Here is a 20422-nt window from a genome sequence, read left to right as displayed (position 1 = left end):
TGGTGCAATTATTCTTGAAAACATGGCTGGTGAACTCATTAGCACTGCTGTACATAATGTCTATATGTACGTCTAAATAGCTGCTACTCAGCAACTCACACACCACAGCAAATTACATACAGTGTCTGATGACTCAAACTCAGTTTATCTGTGACAGCAGACTGACATATTACGTCAGCTGCATTGATTCCAAACCACAAACTAACTTTCAATCAGATTAAACATAATGTACATAGGCCTACATTATGTAGATAATATGTTTAGATATTATTATAACCTACTAATTATGAATATCCATTTCATGGTAGATTTATATTGTAATATGTAGTAGCTAGTGTAAATTATTCGTTAGAATAGCATTTGCATCTAGGCTAAATCAATTATCATGAAGGGTATTCTGTTATCAAGTGTTTTATATTCCATTAGGCCGAGGTGGGCCGGTTGCATAATATAGTATTATGTAATAAGTAATAAGATTATATTAAGCACTATGTATGACCTACTAGCCTTGAGTCAAAGGGCAATCAATCTTACTTTGTAGTATCAAATTAGACCAATCTACGTTTTTATATAACTGACTTGAAATAGTTATGAACATAAAGAAAAAAATGTGATGTTGTAACGGCGCTGATCCACTTGTCCGACACAACTGTCGCGTGGTGTCGCGACGCCTCCCCACATTGGTACGTTGATGGGCGTTTACCGCTATGGGCGTGGTTTTGACCGAGTGGGAAATGTAGCGTATCAGAACAGAGGACCTGCAAGAGACTTCCCTCCGTCTCCATATGCTCTACTTCTATTGGATAGACGCGCCGCGTTTGACGGACTTCATTTGCATAAAGATGGGCATCGGCCAGCTTTTTGACGCGCAGCACTTTTTCAAATGAAGCGCCGCCTTCCCGGAATGCTTTGCGGGTGCGACAAAGTCGCGTGACGTCACCCATAGGAATATAGTGGAGCGCGGCGCGACAGAAGTGTCGCACGGACAAGTGGATCAGCGCCGTAAGACTAGTCTTAGCGTGGGGCCAGTTGCATAGGCTACTGCTAAGACTAGTCTTAAGGTGATGATACACAGGGCAACTTTTTGAGCAATGTTGCTGAGCAATGTTGCCGTCAACGGGCAACCAGATGAGACACAGGGCCCACGACCGATCTAAATTATCCAGATAGAAATTTATTGCCCATTTTCAATGGGAAAGTGCCCAAGCAACAATCGCTCGGCAAGATTGCCCAGCAACATTGCTCAAAAAGTTGCCCTGTGTATCATCCCCTTTAGGCTATAAGTTAGTCATAATTTTTTTTTCTTTAAAGGTCCCGTATTATGCCCCTTTTCACAAGATGTAAAATAAGTCTCTGATGTCCCCAGAGTGTGTATGTGAAGTTTCAGCTCAAAAAAATGTTTAAATTGTCATTTTTTGGGGCTCAGAAAAACACGCTGTTTTAGTGTGTGCCCTTTAAATGCAAATAAGCTGCTGCTGGACGGCACAGGGGGCGGAGCTTCATGAGCTCGCGCACAGTCTCTCAGGACAATTTCATCTCACGGAATGATGATAATATTAGAAACTCTCAGTAACGCAGTGGCGGCTGGTGATAATTATTTTTGGGGGGGGCGCATTTTTTTTTGGGGGGGGGGGCAAAATACAAAGCAGAAACTAAAAAGCTATTTTGATCTCTTTTTATTTATATTTCAGACCAACAAAGTAGTAACAAAAAGCATGTTTCCTACTTGAACATAATGTTGCTCTCCTTTATACAGACCCTTTCCAAAAATTAGAATATCATGGAAAAGTTAAATTATTTTAGGAATTCTTCAATGTGAAACTAATTTTATAAAAAAGGCTGATTGCTTGCAAAGTGAGATATTATAAGCATTGATTTGTTATAATTTTGATGATTATGGCTTACAGCTTATGGAACCCACGAAATCAAAATTTTTGAAAATTAGAATATTACATGAAATCACACTGTAGTAGTTACACAGTAATCCCATGGTCATTGAACCAGGTTTTGGTTATTTTGGCAGTGTGGGCAGGTGAAAATCCTGCTGAAAAATGAAAATCATCTTCATCTTCATAAAGCATCTTCATAAAGCTTTTCTGCTGAATGAAGCCTGACGTGCTCTAAATGTCCTGGTAGACGGCTGCATTGACTCTGGACTTCCAGGACATTAGAGCACTTCATGCTTCCTTCAGCAGAAAAGCTTTATGAATTGCATGGCATCTACTTTGTATTCTTCATAAAGCAATGTTCTATGCATTTGTCCCTGTCAAATAAATATTAAATAAATAAAACTCATGCTAACTTAGTGTTTAGCTAACTTAGTGAAGATTATTAGTACCAGACAAAAAGACGACGTACGTTATATGTAAAAAAAACTGCACATTGAAACATATGTTTGCGATGTCTGCCATCATATTCCTGTCTCTCCTCAACGTCTCATAAGTTAGCATTTGTTTGTTTCAACGTGGCTGTTGTACTGCGATGCCCACCGTGTCAGAGTTCATCTGCTGTCAGTCAATCCTGCATCACCATGGCGCACACACTTAACGTTACCATGCTTCGTCCTCTGTCACTTGCCTGCTGCTGGATGTGTAAATCTGGTTGTTCCGGTCCGAGATCCTTAATCTTTTTTTTTTTTTCTTCAAGCGAAAGTATTGAGAAAGGGTTTTTTTGTAAATAAATAACAGAATTTGGATTAACTGCTGCGTAAAAAAAAGTGATCAGCGTAGTAGCAGCTATGAGTAGCAGGCATGGTTATTTTCCGCCGCGTACAGTTGAATGACAGGTGACGAGAACCAATCAGATTGGATAAAATAACATGTATCCAATTATGATTGGCCAGGGACGCAACGACTTGCGCCCCGAGGAGGATCTTTAAGAAACCAATCAGAGACCAGCTTCAGGTCACATGCTGCCCGAGAATTTGTGTACTCACATAGACACCCATGTGTCCGGCGTCCCTCGCCCATGAAACGTATTGAAAAACATAGTAAATAGTTAATCGATTAAAGACAGTTTTTATTACATTCTGAGGCTCTTACTACCAGCCGGCACATGAGTAAACTATTATTTTATTTTTTTTTATTTCATTTTAATATAATGTTTTTACACATGTTAATTTCTATGGACAAGCCGCCACTGCAGTAACGGTGTTCATTTCGAGTCGGACAATAATGCCTACAGAGTCAGAGTGCTGTATAAAGATGAAACAGGTATAGTTTAGTAGTTTAATTACGGTTATTATAACGTATTTGTCATCTGCTTGTATGTATCCATTATTTATTAATAGCCTACAAGTCTGCTGTCTGAATGATAATCAAACATATACTGATGAGTTTAATAAAGTTTATTGTAAGTTACATCACACAAAAGATGAAGCGTCAGTTTTACTTCAGAAAATCACCGTAAGAGCTGAGTAAACACAGTAAGTTATTAGAAGTGGCAAGTACATAAACGAATTTCGGTAGAGTTGAGGGAGCATTCCTGTGGGCGGAGGTTAGTCAAAAAACGGTTTTAATGACGTCATTAAAGAGGGAAGTAGAGGGATGTAGTCCAAACGGGCCGTTCGATGTAGTCGACTTCTGTTAAATAAAATATCTTGCTTGGCATTGAACTTTGAGCTTTATCATTTTACAGATATTATTTATACTCTAACAACAACATTACACACTAACTAAAGTTTGAAACATGGCATCATGAAGAACGGGACTTTTAAGACTGTTCAACTTTTTCAAGTCATAAAAAATGTAGATTGGTCTAATTTGACCATGAATTTGAAAAGTTAGCCTACATCTAACTAACTGCTAGTTGTTCATAGCCTAGGCCTACTAGTTCTAAATACAGTCTAAACATAATGGCTATGTTTATGCAACTGGCCCCTGATGTGAGCAACATAAAATAACTTGAGGCGTAGGTTGTGAACTCTAATGACACCTCAGAGCTGTGGAGCCACGGAATGGTTAACACCCTTGTTCACATGTCAATCAACTGAGGAAATGTAAATGCAGTCAGCTTTCTTATTCAAATACACACAGTTGAAGAGAAGTCAGACGATTACGTAAGAAACTGGTCCATGACAGCTTTGTATGCATGCTGATCGATGCTGATAAAGCTGTCCTACAATCGAGTCATCATAACCATACGTATTTTATTACTTTTCTGCTATTCTGCTCAACATTACGTTGGTTTGGCGGTAATAAAAAGCAGTTTGTTTGTTTTTTGGAAGAATATGACTTTAAATTATGTTTTAGTAACAAAGAGCACTCAGCAATCAGTGATAAGAGGTGTATGGCCCAGTAAACACTGAACGTTCCCCTAACGTTCCCATATATTTCCCATTTGGTTATTTTTTTGGGAACCAAATAAGAACGTTCTGGGAACCAAAAATTGTTAACTGGGTGTATTCAGCAGTCTCACCTCAATTTGTTGACAGTTTAGCAGCATTCCTCCACCACCCCTTCTCCACACTTCTAGTCCTAACCATTACATACGGGCAAGGCCGGACTTACCATTGGGCTTGACTGGGCTCAAGCCCATGGGCCCCGTCCAATAGGGGGCCCCGTCCGTTTACGTTTGATTTTTTCAATAATATGTCAGTCATTTAATTTTTCATTTAAAGTTTGTTGATTGGTCTAGCATTGTTATTGGCCCTGCCCTGCAATGAAAAATGTAATTTAAAAAGTAAAATTAAATGTCATTCATCTTGAGGTTTGCTGATTGGTTATCAGTTACTTAGTGCCTTGTTTACTGCCGAACCGTTGAAAAAAACTGTCTGCATTAGACAGTAGCCGCATTTCCATTACCCTTCAAATTGCGCAAATTGAAATTGCGAAATGAAAATAAGCACAATGGAAACACGTCAATTTTTTACGCTCGCATGAGGTGGTTTTTCAGGCAATTCGAAAAAGGAATATTTCGCAAAACTGCAATGGAAACGCATTTACGCATTTTTGCGCATTTACAGTCACCTGAGTTAGAATACGCGGTGTGTTTGAGGTCCATGTATAGCTACGCAAATAATAATAATTTTATATTATTTAATTATAACATTTAATAGGCTATATTTAGAAGACGCTTTTATGCAAAAAAGGAACAATGCTGAGTGTGGAGCGCGCGCTGCATGGCACGGAGGCGCGGCTGCGAACACTTGCATTTTCCTATCAACAGTGGAAACAACTTAAAATACTTTGACCATTTCTGGTCATACAGAAAATAATAATACATTATTCCCAACTACTTTTATTTGTGTAAACTCACAATAACAAGGAAACGTTGTGCTTTTGTAAAATAAATGAAAACAATCAGACACACTTGCATGATCTCCGTAAACTGGAGCGCGAGAACTGAAACAAAATATAGCCTATGCAGGCTAAAGCTTGAAATGTCCACTTTAAAACGAACAAATTCGAATCGAAAGCTAATACCTTCTGATGTGCATTTCTCTCTAAAGGCGCATCTGCTTAACAGCGGAGATGGAGATGTGATTTTAGCCAAAGCAATAGGCTAGTTTATTAAAAATATTAATGGCTCTTCTCATTCAGCACTGCGGGAAAAACATCAATTCCAGGTTCTAATTTGGCCTTTGAAAACCAGAAAAATCGACATGTTTTCCATATTAATTTGTGAATATTTTAAATGTTTAATAAAGGGGCAAAAAGTCATAAACAAAAATCTGAAAATTCGTCGATATTTACTTTTTTTTGCGCAGCAGCTGGTGTAGCCAGTTCAAATTAAAATGTTGGTGTTCAACTTTGCGTTTTAAAAAGACAACAACCGTTCATTTTTCGTTTTTCAATTACGGGTTAAAAAAGGAAAAACGAATGGACACAAAAGTAGCCTACATGGATAGTTTGGACAGAATACGAGACAGAGTTCTTTATTAAATTCATAAAAGAAACAATAATTAACCTATAGGAATACTGGATTCTAAATCTCAAAAAAATGCCACAATCAAAACATATGTTTTCCAGGTAAATACATTCTCATTCTGACCAAGACATTTGTGCATTGCAATAAACTTATGATCACTTTGAACTTTTTTAATCATTATTTATTTATTGGAAAAAAACTTTTTCAAGCTTCAATCAGTGGTCATATAAATAAATTATTACGTTTTTTTAACATGTAACACTGTCTATGGTACCAGTCACCTTTTGAAAGTAGCTTTGCACTTCAAATAACGATTGGATCAATTATATTGTTACGCCACCAGATGGCGACAAATGACTTTTAAAAAACATTTGTCATTGAATCGTTCATTCAGGAGATTAGTTCAAAAATGCTGATTCATCTATGAAACAAGTGCATTTGATTGAGGAATTGAATCATTCATTCAAACCCGAATGAATATTTTTTTAATAATTCAGATTAATTAAACATTTTTAATGTACTTCAGCAATTAACATAAATTATGTTATTTTGTTTAGTTGTTTTTTCAGAATCGTGATCTTTATTTTTATTCTCAGTTTATCCAGAATTGTGTAGCTCTAATACACAGCTTGTGTATGTATCATTTTGTTCTATTTAAAGTAATGTATAGAAGGTAGGGCCCGAGAGTGACTCAAGCCCAGGGGCCCCCACCACCCTAAGTCCTGCCCTGCATACGGGGGGAGTTACTCCTCCTAGACAGGACGCCAAATGCGCATTAAACTTTACTCCCTCTAATTGTATGTAGGTGTGACTGAACTAACTTGCAATATTCTCTTCAAACTGTTGCTCCACCATGACAGTAGATGACCAGTCCCAGGCCAGAACGTTTTGGGAATAATTTATGGTTACAAAAAAACAAACAAACAAACAAACAAACAAACAAAAAAAGAACCTACAGAGAACGTTCTTGTGTAGTTCCCAAAATAACCAAACAGAAAACATATGGGAGCGTTACTGTTTTGCTCACTTTGCTGGGATTAGGCCTACGCCAATTCCAGGTTCAGCAAATGTTCTATGCCACGGTAGGCTATCTGATTCTGCAGGGATTTTAAAATCAAATTTAAGGTTATTTAGGACCTGGCAAATAAAATTAATACCACGTGGGCGATATCCCGTTAAAGGCAATATTGATTTTAACTGCACTTTTTTGTTAGCCTGGTTAAAACCAGACCATTCTCAGTAGTAACTGAGATATGGTCTGGCAAAGCTTCATTAATAACTCATTTCCAAAGGGGCGTCACCAACGGACGTCGCTCAAATGCCTCTGGGCGCAATTGGATAGACCTAAAACCAATCAGAGCGATCGGCATCGTGTAAAGCCATATGCTGTCCCAATTCGCCTAAGTTACACTAGCCATAAAAGTATGTACTCTTTTTGTGAAGAAAAGGTATTTACTTTTGAATTTGTAGCAAAAATGTAGGCAAGCTTTGGGACATACTACGTCATCTTTATCGGACGGATCTGTCGCGTGCATCCTGTCACGTAAACTGCCTGTCAATCATCTTGTCACAGTTAAAATCCTCTATTAAATCTAATTTAATTTCCTACCGTTTCGGAGAGAAATGTAGTAGCACGTTCATCTGCCAGTGGGTCTTTCATGGAGACTGTCCTCATGTGTTTGCAATTTAAATATAATAATGCATTTAAAAGTTGGTGTGCGCTTTACCAAAGGATGTCGCTCAAATGCCTCTGGGCGCAATTGGATAGACCTAAAACCAATCCGAGCGATCGTCATCGTGTAAAGCCCGCCTCAACGTTTCTGACTGGTGCCGCGATTTCGATGGATTAGAAATGGGCTTGAATGGGCTCTTTGCCAGACTACTTGCAGAGCAAATCTATATTTGCGGAAGTTGTCTGGGTTTTCCCAGGCTACTCTTTTGTGACAGTTGCCCTGAAACTGGTTTTCTGTTAATAATAATAATAATAAAAAAACATCCTAAACCGTAAAATTATTTTTAATTTTATTCATTTTCATACGTTTTTTGACAAATGAATGAATAAATAAATTAACCGTGCTATGTATTTCAGCCTTTTAACATTTTTTTTTTTTTAAGAAAAAGGATGAGTCAAAAATATGGGTGAAATTTTGCTGTGGACTGAATGAAAATGCTAATTCACTCTAATAAGTGGCGTTTATGGAACAGCAGATAAACACTGGTAACTGTGGTAACTGGTAACAAACAAAGCAGCTGCGCTTAGAATGGCGAATTTTTTTTTGAACCGGTTCATTGATTCATGGAAAAGATTCAATCTACAGGAACTGAACTCCGACTCCTGAAAAAATCGGGCACCGCAACAGCTGCTGACAACATGCATTTTTAATGTGTGTGTGGGTCACCATCACATCGTTAAGTTCAAACCATTATGTAAAAAAATGAATGTCATAGTGTAATAATGGATCATTTATTAACACTGCCCAGTCAGAGCTGCTTAGTTCTCCAACCCCGTCTGCTTACTTGACACTTTCAGTCTCGCTGTTTTGCATTGGTTAATGTAGGCGGAGTTTAAGTCACTGCTGCTTCCAAAACAAGAAACGTGTGTCGGTATCGACACAAGGACAGAGAAGTTACTGCATGCCACCCAGGAGGAGAGAGCCGAAGAGCTGCAATGATTTCATAGACAGCAGTTCCCATTTTTGATGTTAAAGAGGTAACGTTAACGGACGCTCTGTTTGAATGATATTGAGCTTTTACTTGTTGATCTGTGCCTAGAGCAATGGCATTGAGAAATCCAAGATGGTCAATGGCTGTACATTCCTGTTTGGGACATGCTGTAACAAATGTGTTAAGAGCAGTAACTTAAATAAGTTATTGATGTATGTTGTGCTGCTCCCATGGGTGGCGTTGTTAGTCAGTATTAGCTTCCATGAACTAGAGAATTAATTTGTATTTATTAGGAGTTCAATGGTTATTTGCATGCTGATTAGAGATATATTTAAGTGCAGATCGTTTTACTAAGAGACAGACTATGTTTGAAATATTTCTATTGGCCCAATCCCAAATTAATACCTCCAGTGTTGTGAATGTGTCATGGTAGAGGTCTAAATTAGTTTCCTCAGTATCCTTTTTCATTGTTAAAATGAAAACTATTTATTATGAACCTATTGTTAATAATATTTTTTTACTGTCTACCTACTGTAGTTGCCCCACAACCCTTTAAGAACATGGAAGCATCTGAAGAGTCCATAAGAATGACTTCTGACCCCCAGAGCAAAACATTTCTACAGAGTCCAGATACACACATACATCTAGAGAAAAGCCCATCTGCAAAACCAGGTAAGTATTCCTTAAACTCCTTAAAAAAAAAAAGTCCAATGTTTTTAGTTTTTGATGTCAAAGTCTGTGCGTGCAGTCAAACTTTACTAAAACAGATCTGGCACATGGCAAAATAGGCAGGATGCTAGCCGTCCATATTTGACATTTTCAAATTTCCTGTTCTTTTGATATTACTGATTAATTTGGTAATCTGTTAGAATTAAAACTCTTTCACATATAAGCTTCATAATTTGTTTGTAAATGATAAGATGCACCTAGAACATGTTGACTTAGTTGTGCAACAGTTATGTAATCCAAATCATAACTAATGGAACCCCATTGTAACTGTACATATCTTACAACAGCTGTGATTTTGTAATCAATCAGTCATATATAGTCAAATAATTATAGTTTGATAGTCAGTTATATTGTAGCTAATTATAGGTGATTAGTGTGCATTTATCCAGAATGATTATAGAGTCTGCACTAAGGCAATTCATACGCTTGCTAGTGCGTACTGTTTAACTGTTTGTAGGACATTATGAAACAAACCTCATAAAGGAAAGCCATGGGAGCATGTGTGTGAGTATAGGGATTGCAGTAAACGAAATCAGCCAAGTGGTTCTGTGATGATGATTTTTGTGACTTACTGTAACATTTCATATTCATGGGTTATTTTGATTGTATACTGGCACTGTTGAATCTATGTAGTAATTTGAGAGTCATAATAATGTATTTAAATGCTTGTCTTATGATGCTTGCATGTGTTTATTGTACTTTTCAGTGCAATCTTTTTTAAAATGTCCTCCTCTCTCTGTCTCTCTGTAGGTAATGGTGCAGCGCTGGTGTTGTGTTCTGTGTCTGTGGCCTGCCTGAGTGGGTTGATGATGGGTTATGAGATGAGTCTGATATCAGGAGCTTTGCTTCAACTCAGGGATGCTTTGACTCTCTCCTGCCCGGAGCAAGAGCAAGTCGTTGGGTCTCTTCTGTTTGGAGCTTTCCTCCTCTCTCTGGGTGGCGGCACCATCCTGGACCGTTACGGACGACGGTTCTCTATCATCCTCACAGCGCTGCTGTGTGTGCTGGGCACGCTTTTGAGTGTGTGTGTGGTGTCGTTTTGGGCGCTAGTTGTCGGGCGGATGTTGGTCGGCATGGCGGTAGCGCTGTCAGGCACAGCGTCTTGCCTGTATGCGGCGGAAGTGGCACCGGCCACCTGGCGTGGACGGTGCGTGTGTGTATATGAGTTAATGGTAGTTTTAGGGATGCTGTTGGGTTTTGGACTGAGTTGGGCATTCGCAGGTGTCCCAAATGGATGGAGGTTTACGTTCGCTGGCGTACTGCTCCCTGCTTTGCTGCAAGCCAGCATCATGCCGCTGTTGCCCCAGAGTCCGCGCTTTTTGCTCGCTCAACATCGTGAGAAAGAGGCTCACGCCACTCTCCTCCGTCTCCGTGCTGGCATCGAAGGGGTAGACGAGGTGGAGAATGAACTTCAGGCGATTCTCATGGCACTGGGGGCGGAGCGCCAGCACGGCTTCCTGGACCTCTTCCGCTCCTGTGACAACATGCTTCAGAGACTACTTGTTGGCGCTGCGCTGGTTTTCTTGCAGCAGGCTACGGGACAGCCCAACATTTTGGCATACGCGTCAACTGTTCTCAGCAGTGTGGGCTTCCATGGGAACGAGGCAGCGACTCTTGCGTCCACAGGGTTTGGTGTGGTTAAAGTGGGTGGGACCATTCCTGCAGTCTTTCTAGTGGACAAAGTGGGGCCTAAAGCCCTTCTGTGTGTTGGAGCCGTCATTATGACGTTGTCAACGGCAACCCTGGGGGCCGTTACTATGCAGAGCCGCACACATGTTTCCAGTCTATGCAAAGGCCCCATAAATAAAGCAAACCTCACGGTACTTGGGATGGGAGATGAGACTGATATCCAGACAAACACTCCACTGGGCTTATACCAGCCTTCTGATTATGAACTTCAAACCAAGCACAAATCAGATCCTTTCCACACTAGCATTAATGACACTAAGGGCCATTGGATTTTAAACTACACTTATGATCACAGAACAGCATTGATGGAACCTGCTGAGGGTTCTTCAAAAATTGCTCTTCAATCTTTTCATGTTAATGAGGTGTCGCCCTCTCTAAAATGGATCTCGCTGGTCAGCCTGCTGGTGTATGTAGCTGGATTCTCCATCAGCTTGGGACCAAGTAAGTGACCATTCCTTTTAAGTGACATTCCTGTTAAAGGGTTAGTTCACCCAAAAAATTAGCCCATGATTTAGTCATCCTGAAGCCATCCTAGGTGTATATGGCATTCTTCTTTCAGACGAATACAATCAGAGTTATATTATAAAATCTGAAGCCCAAAAAAGTGCATCCATCCATGATAAAAATACTCCACACGTCTCCGGGGGGTTCATAAAGGCCTTCTGAAGCAAAGCCATGGGTTTTTGTAAGAAAAATAGCCATATTTAAAATTATATTTAAAAACAACTAGCTTCCGGCAGACGACCGTACGCATACTATGCAAGCCGAATTGCGGCACAAGATTAACCCATGTATGCATGCATTCAAATATGACGTAGGATGTAGGAGTATCAGCTTAGTCGTCTCTCATGGTTTAAACAAATAAGGCTGTGCAACAAACTGAAGCTCCTCTTCTATTATATAGAAATTTCTCTTCAAAATGGCTAATTCGCGACCGGTGTTTTGCTCTTTCCTCTGAGCTTCCACGTTCGTCATTACACTGTGCATCGGGTCAGGGGTCTACCACCGTAAATCAATGCGTACGGCCGTCTGCCGGAAGCTAGTCTTTATAGTTTATAAAGTTTTAAATATGGGTATTTTCCTTACACAAATGCATGGCTTCTCTTCAGAAGGCCTTTATTAACCCTTGTGCATCCTTATGGATATTATGAAATTATGCAACGATAATTGTGTGGGTGTGTTGGTATGGATGTCTGAGTGTGGTTTGTATATGTGTAATAAAATAAAAAGTGTGTTTGTGTGCTTGTAACATTTGAGACAGAAAAACTTAACTGAAAATCTAAAATCCAGTGCCCTACCAACGCTGTTTACAGTGGAGGTGGGCAGCTGTTGACCTCAACTGGGGATGTCGTCAGACGGTGGAAGGAATACTTTGAGGATCTCCTCAATCCCACTGACACGTCTTCCATTGAAGAAGCAGAGGCTGAGGGCTCGGAGGTGGACTCGTCCATCACCCAAGCTGAAGTCACTGAGGTAGTCAAGAAAATTCTCGGTGGCAAGGCACCGGGGGTGGATGAGATCCGCCCTGAGTACCTCAAGTCTCTGGATGTTGTGGGGCTGTCTTGGCTGACACGCCTCTGCAACATCGTGTGACGGTTGGGGACAGTACCTTTGGGCTGACAGACCGGGGTGGTGGTCCCTCTTTTTAAGAAGGGGGACCGGAGGGTGTGCTCCAACTACGGGGGGATCACACTTCTCAGCCTCCCCGGGAAAGTCTATGCCAGGGTATTGGAGAGGAGAACACGGCCGATAGTAGAACCTCGGATTCAGGAGGAACAGTGCGGTTTTCGTCCCGGTCGTGGAACACTGGACCAGCTCTATACCCTCTCCAGGGCTCATGGGAGTTGCCCAACCACTCCACATGTGCTTTGTGGATTTGGAGAAGGCATTCGACTGTGTCCCTCGCAGTATCCTGTGGAGGGTGCTCTGGGAGTATGGAGTCCGGGGCCCTTTGCCAAGGGCTGTCCGGTACCTGTACGACCAGAGCAGGAGCTTGGTTCGCATTGCCGGCAGTAAGTCAGACTTGTTCTCGGTGCGTGTTGGACTCCGGCAGGTCTTCCCTTTGTCACCGGTTCTGTTCATAATTTTTATGGACAGAATTTCTAGGCGCAGCCAGGGGCCGGAGGGTGTCAGATTTGGGGACCACACGATTTCGTCTCTGCTCTTTGCGGATGATGTTGTCGTGCTGGCCCCATCAGACCAGGCCCTTCAGCATGCACTGGGACGGTTTGCAGCTGAGTGCGAAGCGGCTGGGATGAGAATCAGCGCCTCCAAATCCGAGGCCATAGTTCTCAGTCGGAAAAAGGGTGGTTTGCCCGCTTCAGGTTGGTGGAGAGTTCCTGCCTCAAGTGGAGGAGTTCAAGTATCTTGGGGTCTTGTTCACGAGTGAGGGAGGGATGGAACGGGAGATTGACAGACGGATCGGTGCAGCTTCTGCAGTAATGCGGTCGATGTACCGGTCTGTCGTGGTGAAGAAAGAGTTGAGCCACAAGGCGAAGCTCTCGATTTACCGGTCAATCTACATTCCTACTCTCACCTATGGTCATGAGCTGTGGGTCATGACCGGAAGGACAAGATCCTGGATACAGGCGGCCGAAATGAGCTTTAGACTGCTGCCCCCGTGACCCGGCCCCGGATAATAGAGATGCGCGGATGGGCTATTATTTCATCCGCAACCGCATCACAAAACTCATCATCCGTCCGCCATCCATCCGCACCAACGTTTTTGACCAATTTTCAAAACCGCACCCGCCCGCCATCCACTGATTGTATGTATACATATATTTTTCATTTGATTAGTTCAACCGCCCGCCACCCGCCCGAATTTAATTAAAATATTATTTTTCGTCACGTCATCCGCCCGATCCGCGGTTTATCCGCGGAGTCCGCAGCTGTAACCGCCAACCGCGCATCTCTACCGGATAAGCGGAAGAAGATGGATGGCAAATCTAAAATCCAATCACTGTGTGCACCAGTGGAGTTTTGCTGGAATCCAATGGGGAAAATCTGATACTGCGCCCAAACAAGATCTTACTGAAAGCTCATATTTTGAGATATCAACCTCAAATTTGGAACACAACTTATTTAGATTTATGGCTTTGATTTTCTAGCCGTTTTAGAGTTCAACTTGTTTCATAAAATATAAATTTTATATAAAATAATGTTCATAAATAATTTTCATAAACTTAAACCTATATAACTTTTTTTTGGATTGACTTTTTTTTTTTTTACTTCAGCAATAATCTGCCAAGGGTCTTCTTTAAAATGATACCAAACTGATACCAAACCAACTGTGCTCCCAAGCTTAAAATTTTTATGACAGTTTTTTGACAAGGACATTTTTGTCCTCTATGTAGCTGTGTGTGACTTTTTTTAATTGATGCACAATGGTTAACTCCCTGGAGCCATATGGATTACTTTTATAATGGATGGATGCACTTTTTTGGTCTTCAAATTTTCTCCATCCATTCACTCTCATTATAAAGCTTGGAAGAGCCAGGACATTTTTTAATATAACTCCGACTGTATTCGTCTAAACGAAGAATGTCATATACACCTAGGATAGCTTCAGGGTGAGTAAATCATGGGCTAATTTTCATTAAAAAAAAAATTCTGTCATCATTTAATCATCCTAATGTCATTCCAAACCAATATGACTGATTTTTGTCTGTGGATTGCAAAAGGGAAAAGTCAGATTTGTGAATGAATCATTCAGACCAATTCATTAAATAAAGTTCAACCTCAGGAGAGTGACTAACCCTATTACTCTCATCTCTTAACTGTTGTGATAGGATTATTGAATCATTGAGTTGAAACTCAAGAATCATATCAAACCCGATTTTTTTAAACAAATCATTCAGACTGATTTATTGAAAAGTTCAATAGAAAAACCTCAATAGAATGATTCATTCATGAATTGGACATCTCTACTACTCTCATCTCTTAACTGCTGTGACTGGATCATTGATCAGTGAGCTGAACTTGAGAACTGGATCAGCTCAATTTGTGAACGAATCATTCAAACCGATTCATTAAAAAGAGGGATTCTGTTATGGAGCTTCAGCCACAATTCACTTCCATTACAATATTTTGAAAAGAGTTGGGATATTCTTCAAAACTGTTCCTTTTGTGTTCTATAGAAGAAAGGAAGTCATACAGGTTTGGGAAAACAGGAGGTTGAGTAAAATATTTTTTTAGGTTTTAATTAGTCCTTTTAATAATGCATTTCTGTGAAAAGCTTATGTTGCACATTTAAAAATTGTATAAGCTGTTCTTTCATTCTCTTACTTTTTAACCAAACTTATTTCTGCCTGTGTAATCATCTTTCTCCAGTGGTTCATGTGGTTTTGAGTGCAATCTTCCCAACTGGCATCCGTGGAAAGGCTGTATCCGTCATCTCTGCTTTTAACTGGGCCACAAATTTACTCATTTCAATGACCTTCCTTACCATGACAGGTAACAAACACACAAGCACAAGTTCATTTAGAGTTCATTTAGCCATAGATCATTAACTACTGTGACAAGGTAAAAAGTGTTGTTTTGATTCAAGTTACTATTCTGGAAAAACAGTTGATCAATTATTGATGTTAGAATTTAAACCATCATGTTGTTCCCATAGCCTTCAAGCATTGCTATAGATAGATAGATAGATAGATAGATAGATAGATAGATAGATAGATAGATAGATAGATAGATAGATAGATAGATAGATAGATAGATAGATAGATAGATAGATAGATAGATAGATAGATAGATAGATTAATTTAGGTTAATATAATATATATTATACTTATTACATAATATAATTTAGCAAATGCCTTGATAATATCACACTTTTTCTTACATAGTATCAATAAGTTAAAAGGATAGTTCACCCCAACATGAACATTTTGTCATTATTTACAATTTGTTCCAAACCTTTCTTCTGTTGAACACAAAATATATTTTGAAAGAATGTTGGTAAGCTGACAGTTGCATAGTAGGGGAAAAAAATACTATGGAAGTCAATGGCTAACTGTCTGGTTACCGACATTCTTTAAATTATCTTCTTTTGTGTTCAACAGAAGAAAGAAACTCCATATATCATCAGACTGTAGACTATTTTGTATGAAATACTGTTACTATCATACTCATTGAGGGCTGTATTAGTTCTCAGAAACTGATCGCTAAGTACGAGTTTGAGGCAGTCAGCCAGACATTCATTTGCCACCTGTGGGGATGTTCCTGCAGAGATGGAATGAAAACACAAGAAACACAAACTTTTCCACAGAACAATAACAAAAAAAGCTTTCGGAGTGTTTTTCAGAGTGTAATGTGTTGTGGTTGTAGAGAGGATCGGCCTGCCCACCGTGATCTTCTCCTATGCTGCTATGAGCTTTGTGTTGGTGGTGTTTGTGATTGTATTCGTGCCAGAGACGAAAGGCCGATCACTGGAGCAGATCTCTAAGGAACTTGCCATGAAGTGAGTACACACATACACAAATGCATCTCATGTTACTTGTTTTCAAATGGTTATTTAGTGACATCATTAAGGCATCACTTTTATTATTGCTCATTATATGTAATCAAATTTTCCATTGTAAGACAATAAGTTATTTTAATTAATACAATTATAATTATTAAATAATTTAATATATGTTTTATTGTAAATATTAAATCTTTAACCTATATGTAGAATTCAGAAACCCTTGTTATTAGCGACACCAGTGGCTGTTAAGTGAACTGCAGCGGAAACTGATCGCTCGTAATCGTGCTCGCTCTGGTACACAAGTAACATACAAGAAACTGAATGTAATTCAGGCCCTGATATACTTTCAGAGTTCTTTTCTCTTTCTGCATTTTTCTGAACATTATGTAAGCCATAGATTTGTATACACAGATTCCACATTTGTCACATGTCCGCCAACGTTTCAGATGCTGTCATCACTCACTGTAAAAATCTTTCAAGTTTTTCAAGATGCCACTACATTGCGCTGCCTCTTTTTGTAAAAAAAACACCAAGATAATCTTTCACAGGTCAAAATGCTTTGTATTTTTGTTTTGTGTATTTATATGTATTAACTTGTGGTAAATTTGTAATGTTATGTTAGCTAAGGCCTTTGCTTGTCTTTCATCTGCGGATGTCTATTGCAGATATAGATATTCATACAAGCATGTAACTGTGGTTGCAGACGCACAGTCAACTTGATCTTGAGTGTTCATTGACCGGCTTTGAGCGTTCCAATATGCCAGAATGGTTTACGTATAGCGGCTCGTAGAAAGAGCTGCTAATGAGGAATCTATGTATATATATATCTATGGTGTAAGCATTCATTTCCGGAAGAGAGGTTCTCAGGAGTGTGCGTTACGGTCACATGCTTTTTATTTTTCCCAGCAAAAACGCCACGAGTCCTTCACATAAAATCAGTCTACAGGCTTTCATAGACAACCTAGAAAGTCTGAGAAGTTTTGTTACAAGCTGTTCACACATTGGCAATACAAAAATTATTAATACATAAAAAAGATTCTTACATATAGACATTAAATATATAATTTTTATGGTTGTCAAAATTAACGCATTCATTTTGTGATGTTTTTTTTTTCTGATTCACACATTAAAAAGATTTAATGCAATTAACGCAGCATCCGTTTTTTTCTGTCATCCTCGGGCTTGTGTTACATTGTATCAGGCTCGTATCGCGAATGCTTTTAAACCATTCAAGCGCTTCAAGACACAAAAGATTATGAATGCGATAATGTCATAATTGTGCCGAGTTCTCTTTCGCGCTTGAATGGAAAAAAAAAACGGCCAAAATTATGCCAAAATGCCCATTTTGTTGAGTATTCTTGTAAGCACAGTCTTAAATGAGTTGAATAAAGTCTCAAAGGGTTAGTTCACCCAAAAATGAAAAACCCAAATTATGTCATTAATTACTCACTCTCATGTCGTTCCAAGCCCGTAAGACCTCCGTTCATCTTCGGAACACAGTTTAAGATATTTTAGATTTAGTCCGAGAGCTTTCTGTTCCTCCATTGAAAGTCAATGGACGGCATACTGTCCATGTCCAGAAAGGCAGTACAGACATCATCAAAGTAGTCCATGTGACATCAGTGGCTCGATCTTAAGTTTATCAAGCGACGAGAATACTTTTTGTGTGCAAAAAGTAAACAAAAATAACGACTTTATTCCACTATTCATTTCCTTCTCTCTAGGCCTCGAGTGAGTTCACGTAGTGTTTTTGCGTAGCGTGTCTGTGTTGTACGTCACACGCATCACACATGACCAGCGTCGGCCAATAGTGAGCCTACGTGTGACGTACAACATAGACGCGCTGCGCAAAAACACTACGTGAAATAGCTCGAGGCTCCTTTGACTTTCAATGGAGGAACAGAAAGTTCTCGGACTAAATCTAAAATATCTTAAACTGTGTTCCGAAGATGAACGGAGGTCTTACGGGCTTGGAACGACAATAGGGTGAGTCATTAATGACATAATTTTCATTTTTGGGTGAACTAACCCTTTAAATGAACGTGTCGTGCGGCAGGTCTTAAAGTGACAGCAGCCTAATAAACCTGCTGCTGTCTGTCAATGTTAATCAAAGAACAAAAGAAAAAGAGAAAAACACTCACTTCTCTTGACTCAGTAACGTTTGTAGCTTTAATAAGGATTCATCTATTTTTAACTTATAATTTATGGAGTGAATACTGTGAAATGTTTGATAACTTTATTCAATTTCTGTTTATTTCCAACCTGTTAGACCTACCTAAGGTTACATGGGTCAAAAACAATGAAAACAAAAACTTTTTTGTGCATTTTGGCAGGGCAAGTAAAAATCTGAATCCGTCTTACTGGGGCCAATAGAAAAAAATCCTTAGTGTTGAGCGCTGATATATTAAAAGCACAGCTAAATATGACATTTATTATAATGGGTTTATGTGAAGATTGTTTTAAGTTCACTTAAATTAAAAGGTGTTATATTTTTTAAACCCTAATAAATGTTTAAATCGACAGCTTTCAATTATACCGTAATGTTGAATGTCTATAATTAATGGCTAAAATTGCATCTGACAAAGACTGGCCTTCATACATAAAAAGATGTCATTAAACAAATATTTAAAATATACTGTCTTCTTTATGTTTGCACATTCATTTGGAGATAAATGTGAAATTTTTACAATATAGAGATACATTAAATACTTATATAATATATAATAATTGTATTTATTAAATTAAACATTCCCATAGTTTTACAAAGAAGAAGAGAGAATATCCAGAATATCACAGTGACTTATGAAACATATTTTTTTTCAGCAACCTGTTCTATACCAGGTACACACCCCGTTCAGCTAAATATTTGGAAAAGTACTTCTTTGCAAGATGTGAGAATCAAAAAACGTTATTTTTGCAATGCTTGGCATTTGCCCCACTCTGCATGCATCAGGGAGTTTATGTTCTAAAGTGCATCACGTAATGATTAGACACATGTCCTGTTTTGTAGGAATCACCTGAGCAGCACATTGCTGTGTCACAGAAGAAAACATGAGACTACAGCACAACCCTCACTGGAGGAAAAAGCTCTTGCAACCATTTGACTTTTTACCTAGATGAAGAGTGAAAGAGCACAAGGATATCTTCAAGCAACACATTGTTCTCTGTGCCGTCGGGCAACTTACAGGACAGCCAAATCTGTGACTACACTGATCTACGATATGAGTAGAAGAGATATGACTAATAAATGCTGTCATGTTGTCATTAAAGCAAACAATTTTGCTTAAGCCTTCTCATGGCACAGTGGGTCAGTTGAGATGAATTTAACGTCAATCTGATTTATTTGTATTAAGTTTTAAAAAGCATTGTAAGTAGTTTTGGACTTGGGAGCTTTTACAACTCACTGTTATGAAATGTTTTGGAAGTTGTGGGTGTGCAGTCATGACTATAATCATGCCATGTCAAGTTCAAGACAAGTTCTGTGGCCCAGCCACACAGGCCTATCAGTATTTGTGTGCTGAGCACCACCATGGACAACACTTGAAGGTGTCACTGATACGAGATGCCTTCGTGCCATCAGATTACACAAGCAATATGTAATATTACAAAATTGAATTTGGTTAATTTAAAAAATGTATGTGATTTTAGTAAAAAAAAAAAAAAAAAAGCGTCCTGCTCCATCATTTATGCATTAATACATAAATTATATCTAATACAAGAATTATATTAAAACACATTTTCTAATGCATATGTAAAATGCATGTAAATATAGTTATTTTTCAGAACTAGTGAGGTAAGTAAATTGATTGCATGACTTTCAAATGTGATTTGTTTACATTGGTGTTTTAGTGACGTGTTTCATGCGGTTGAAACACTTGTTAGGCAACTATATGATGGATGATGCTTTTCAGTAAGTTGTACTGATGTTTATTCATGTTTTTTCATACTATAACTGTAAAAGAATTATTTGATCAATAAGTTATAACATGTTTTTTAACCCATCAA

General features: G+C 39.0%; 1 protein-coding gene across 1 annotated transcript; it reads left to right on the top strand.

The window, feature by feature from the left end:
* The first annotated feature begins 8419 nt into the window (after positions 1-8419).
* Positions 8420-20420, top strand: slc2a12 (solute carrier family 2 member 12). The gene is made up of 6 exons (XM_081386792.1): positions 8420-8578; positions 9070-9204; positions 10012-11391; positions 15283-15405; positions 16279-16411; positions 19428-20420. Exons 2-6 carry the CDS (start codon positions 9093-9095, stop codon positions 19519-19521), a joined length of 1842 nt encoding a protein of 613 aa, XP_081242918.1. The 5' UTR covers positions 8420-8578; positions 9070-9092; the 3' UTR covers positions 19522-20420.
* The last annotated feature ends 2 nt before the right edge of the window (positions 20421-20422 follow it).

This window comes from Scardinius erythrophthalmus (genome assembly GCF_964197995.2).
Source record: "Scardinius erythrophthalmus genome assembly, chromosome: 15".
Taxonomy (NCBI): domain Eukaryota; kingdom Metazoa; phylum Chordata; class Actinopteri; order Cypriniformes; family Leuciscidae; genus Scardinius; species Scardinius erythrophthalmus.
Note: the sequence above shows the minus strand (reverse complement) of the source record. Positions and strands in the feature narration are given on the sequence as shown.

What these genes read in the sequence shown, in the direction of transcription:
- slc2a12 (XM_081386792.1), top strand. Translation starts at nt 9,093, where the DNA reads ATGGAAGCATCTGAAGAGTCCATAAGAATGACTTCTGACCCCCAGAGC. An exon ending in AAGCCCATCTGCAAAACCAG is followed by an intron (nt 9,205 to 10,011) that starts GTAAGTATTCCT and finishes GTCTCTCTGTAG; the next exon opens with GTAATGGTGCAGCGCTGGTG. An exon ending in CTCCATCAGCTTGGGACCAA is followed by an intron (nt 11,392 to 15,282) that starts GTAAGTGACCAT and finishes ATCTTTCTCCAG; the next exon opens with TGGTTCATGTGGTTTTGAGT.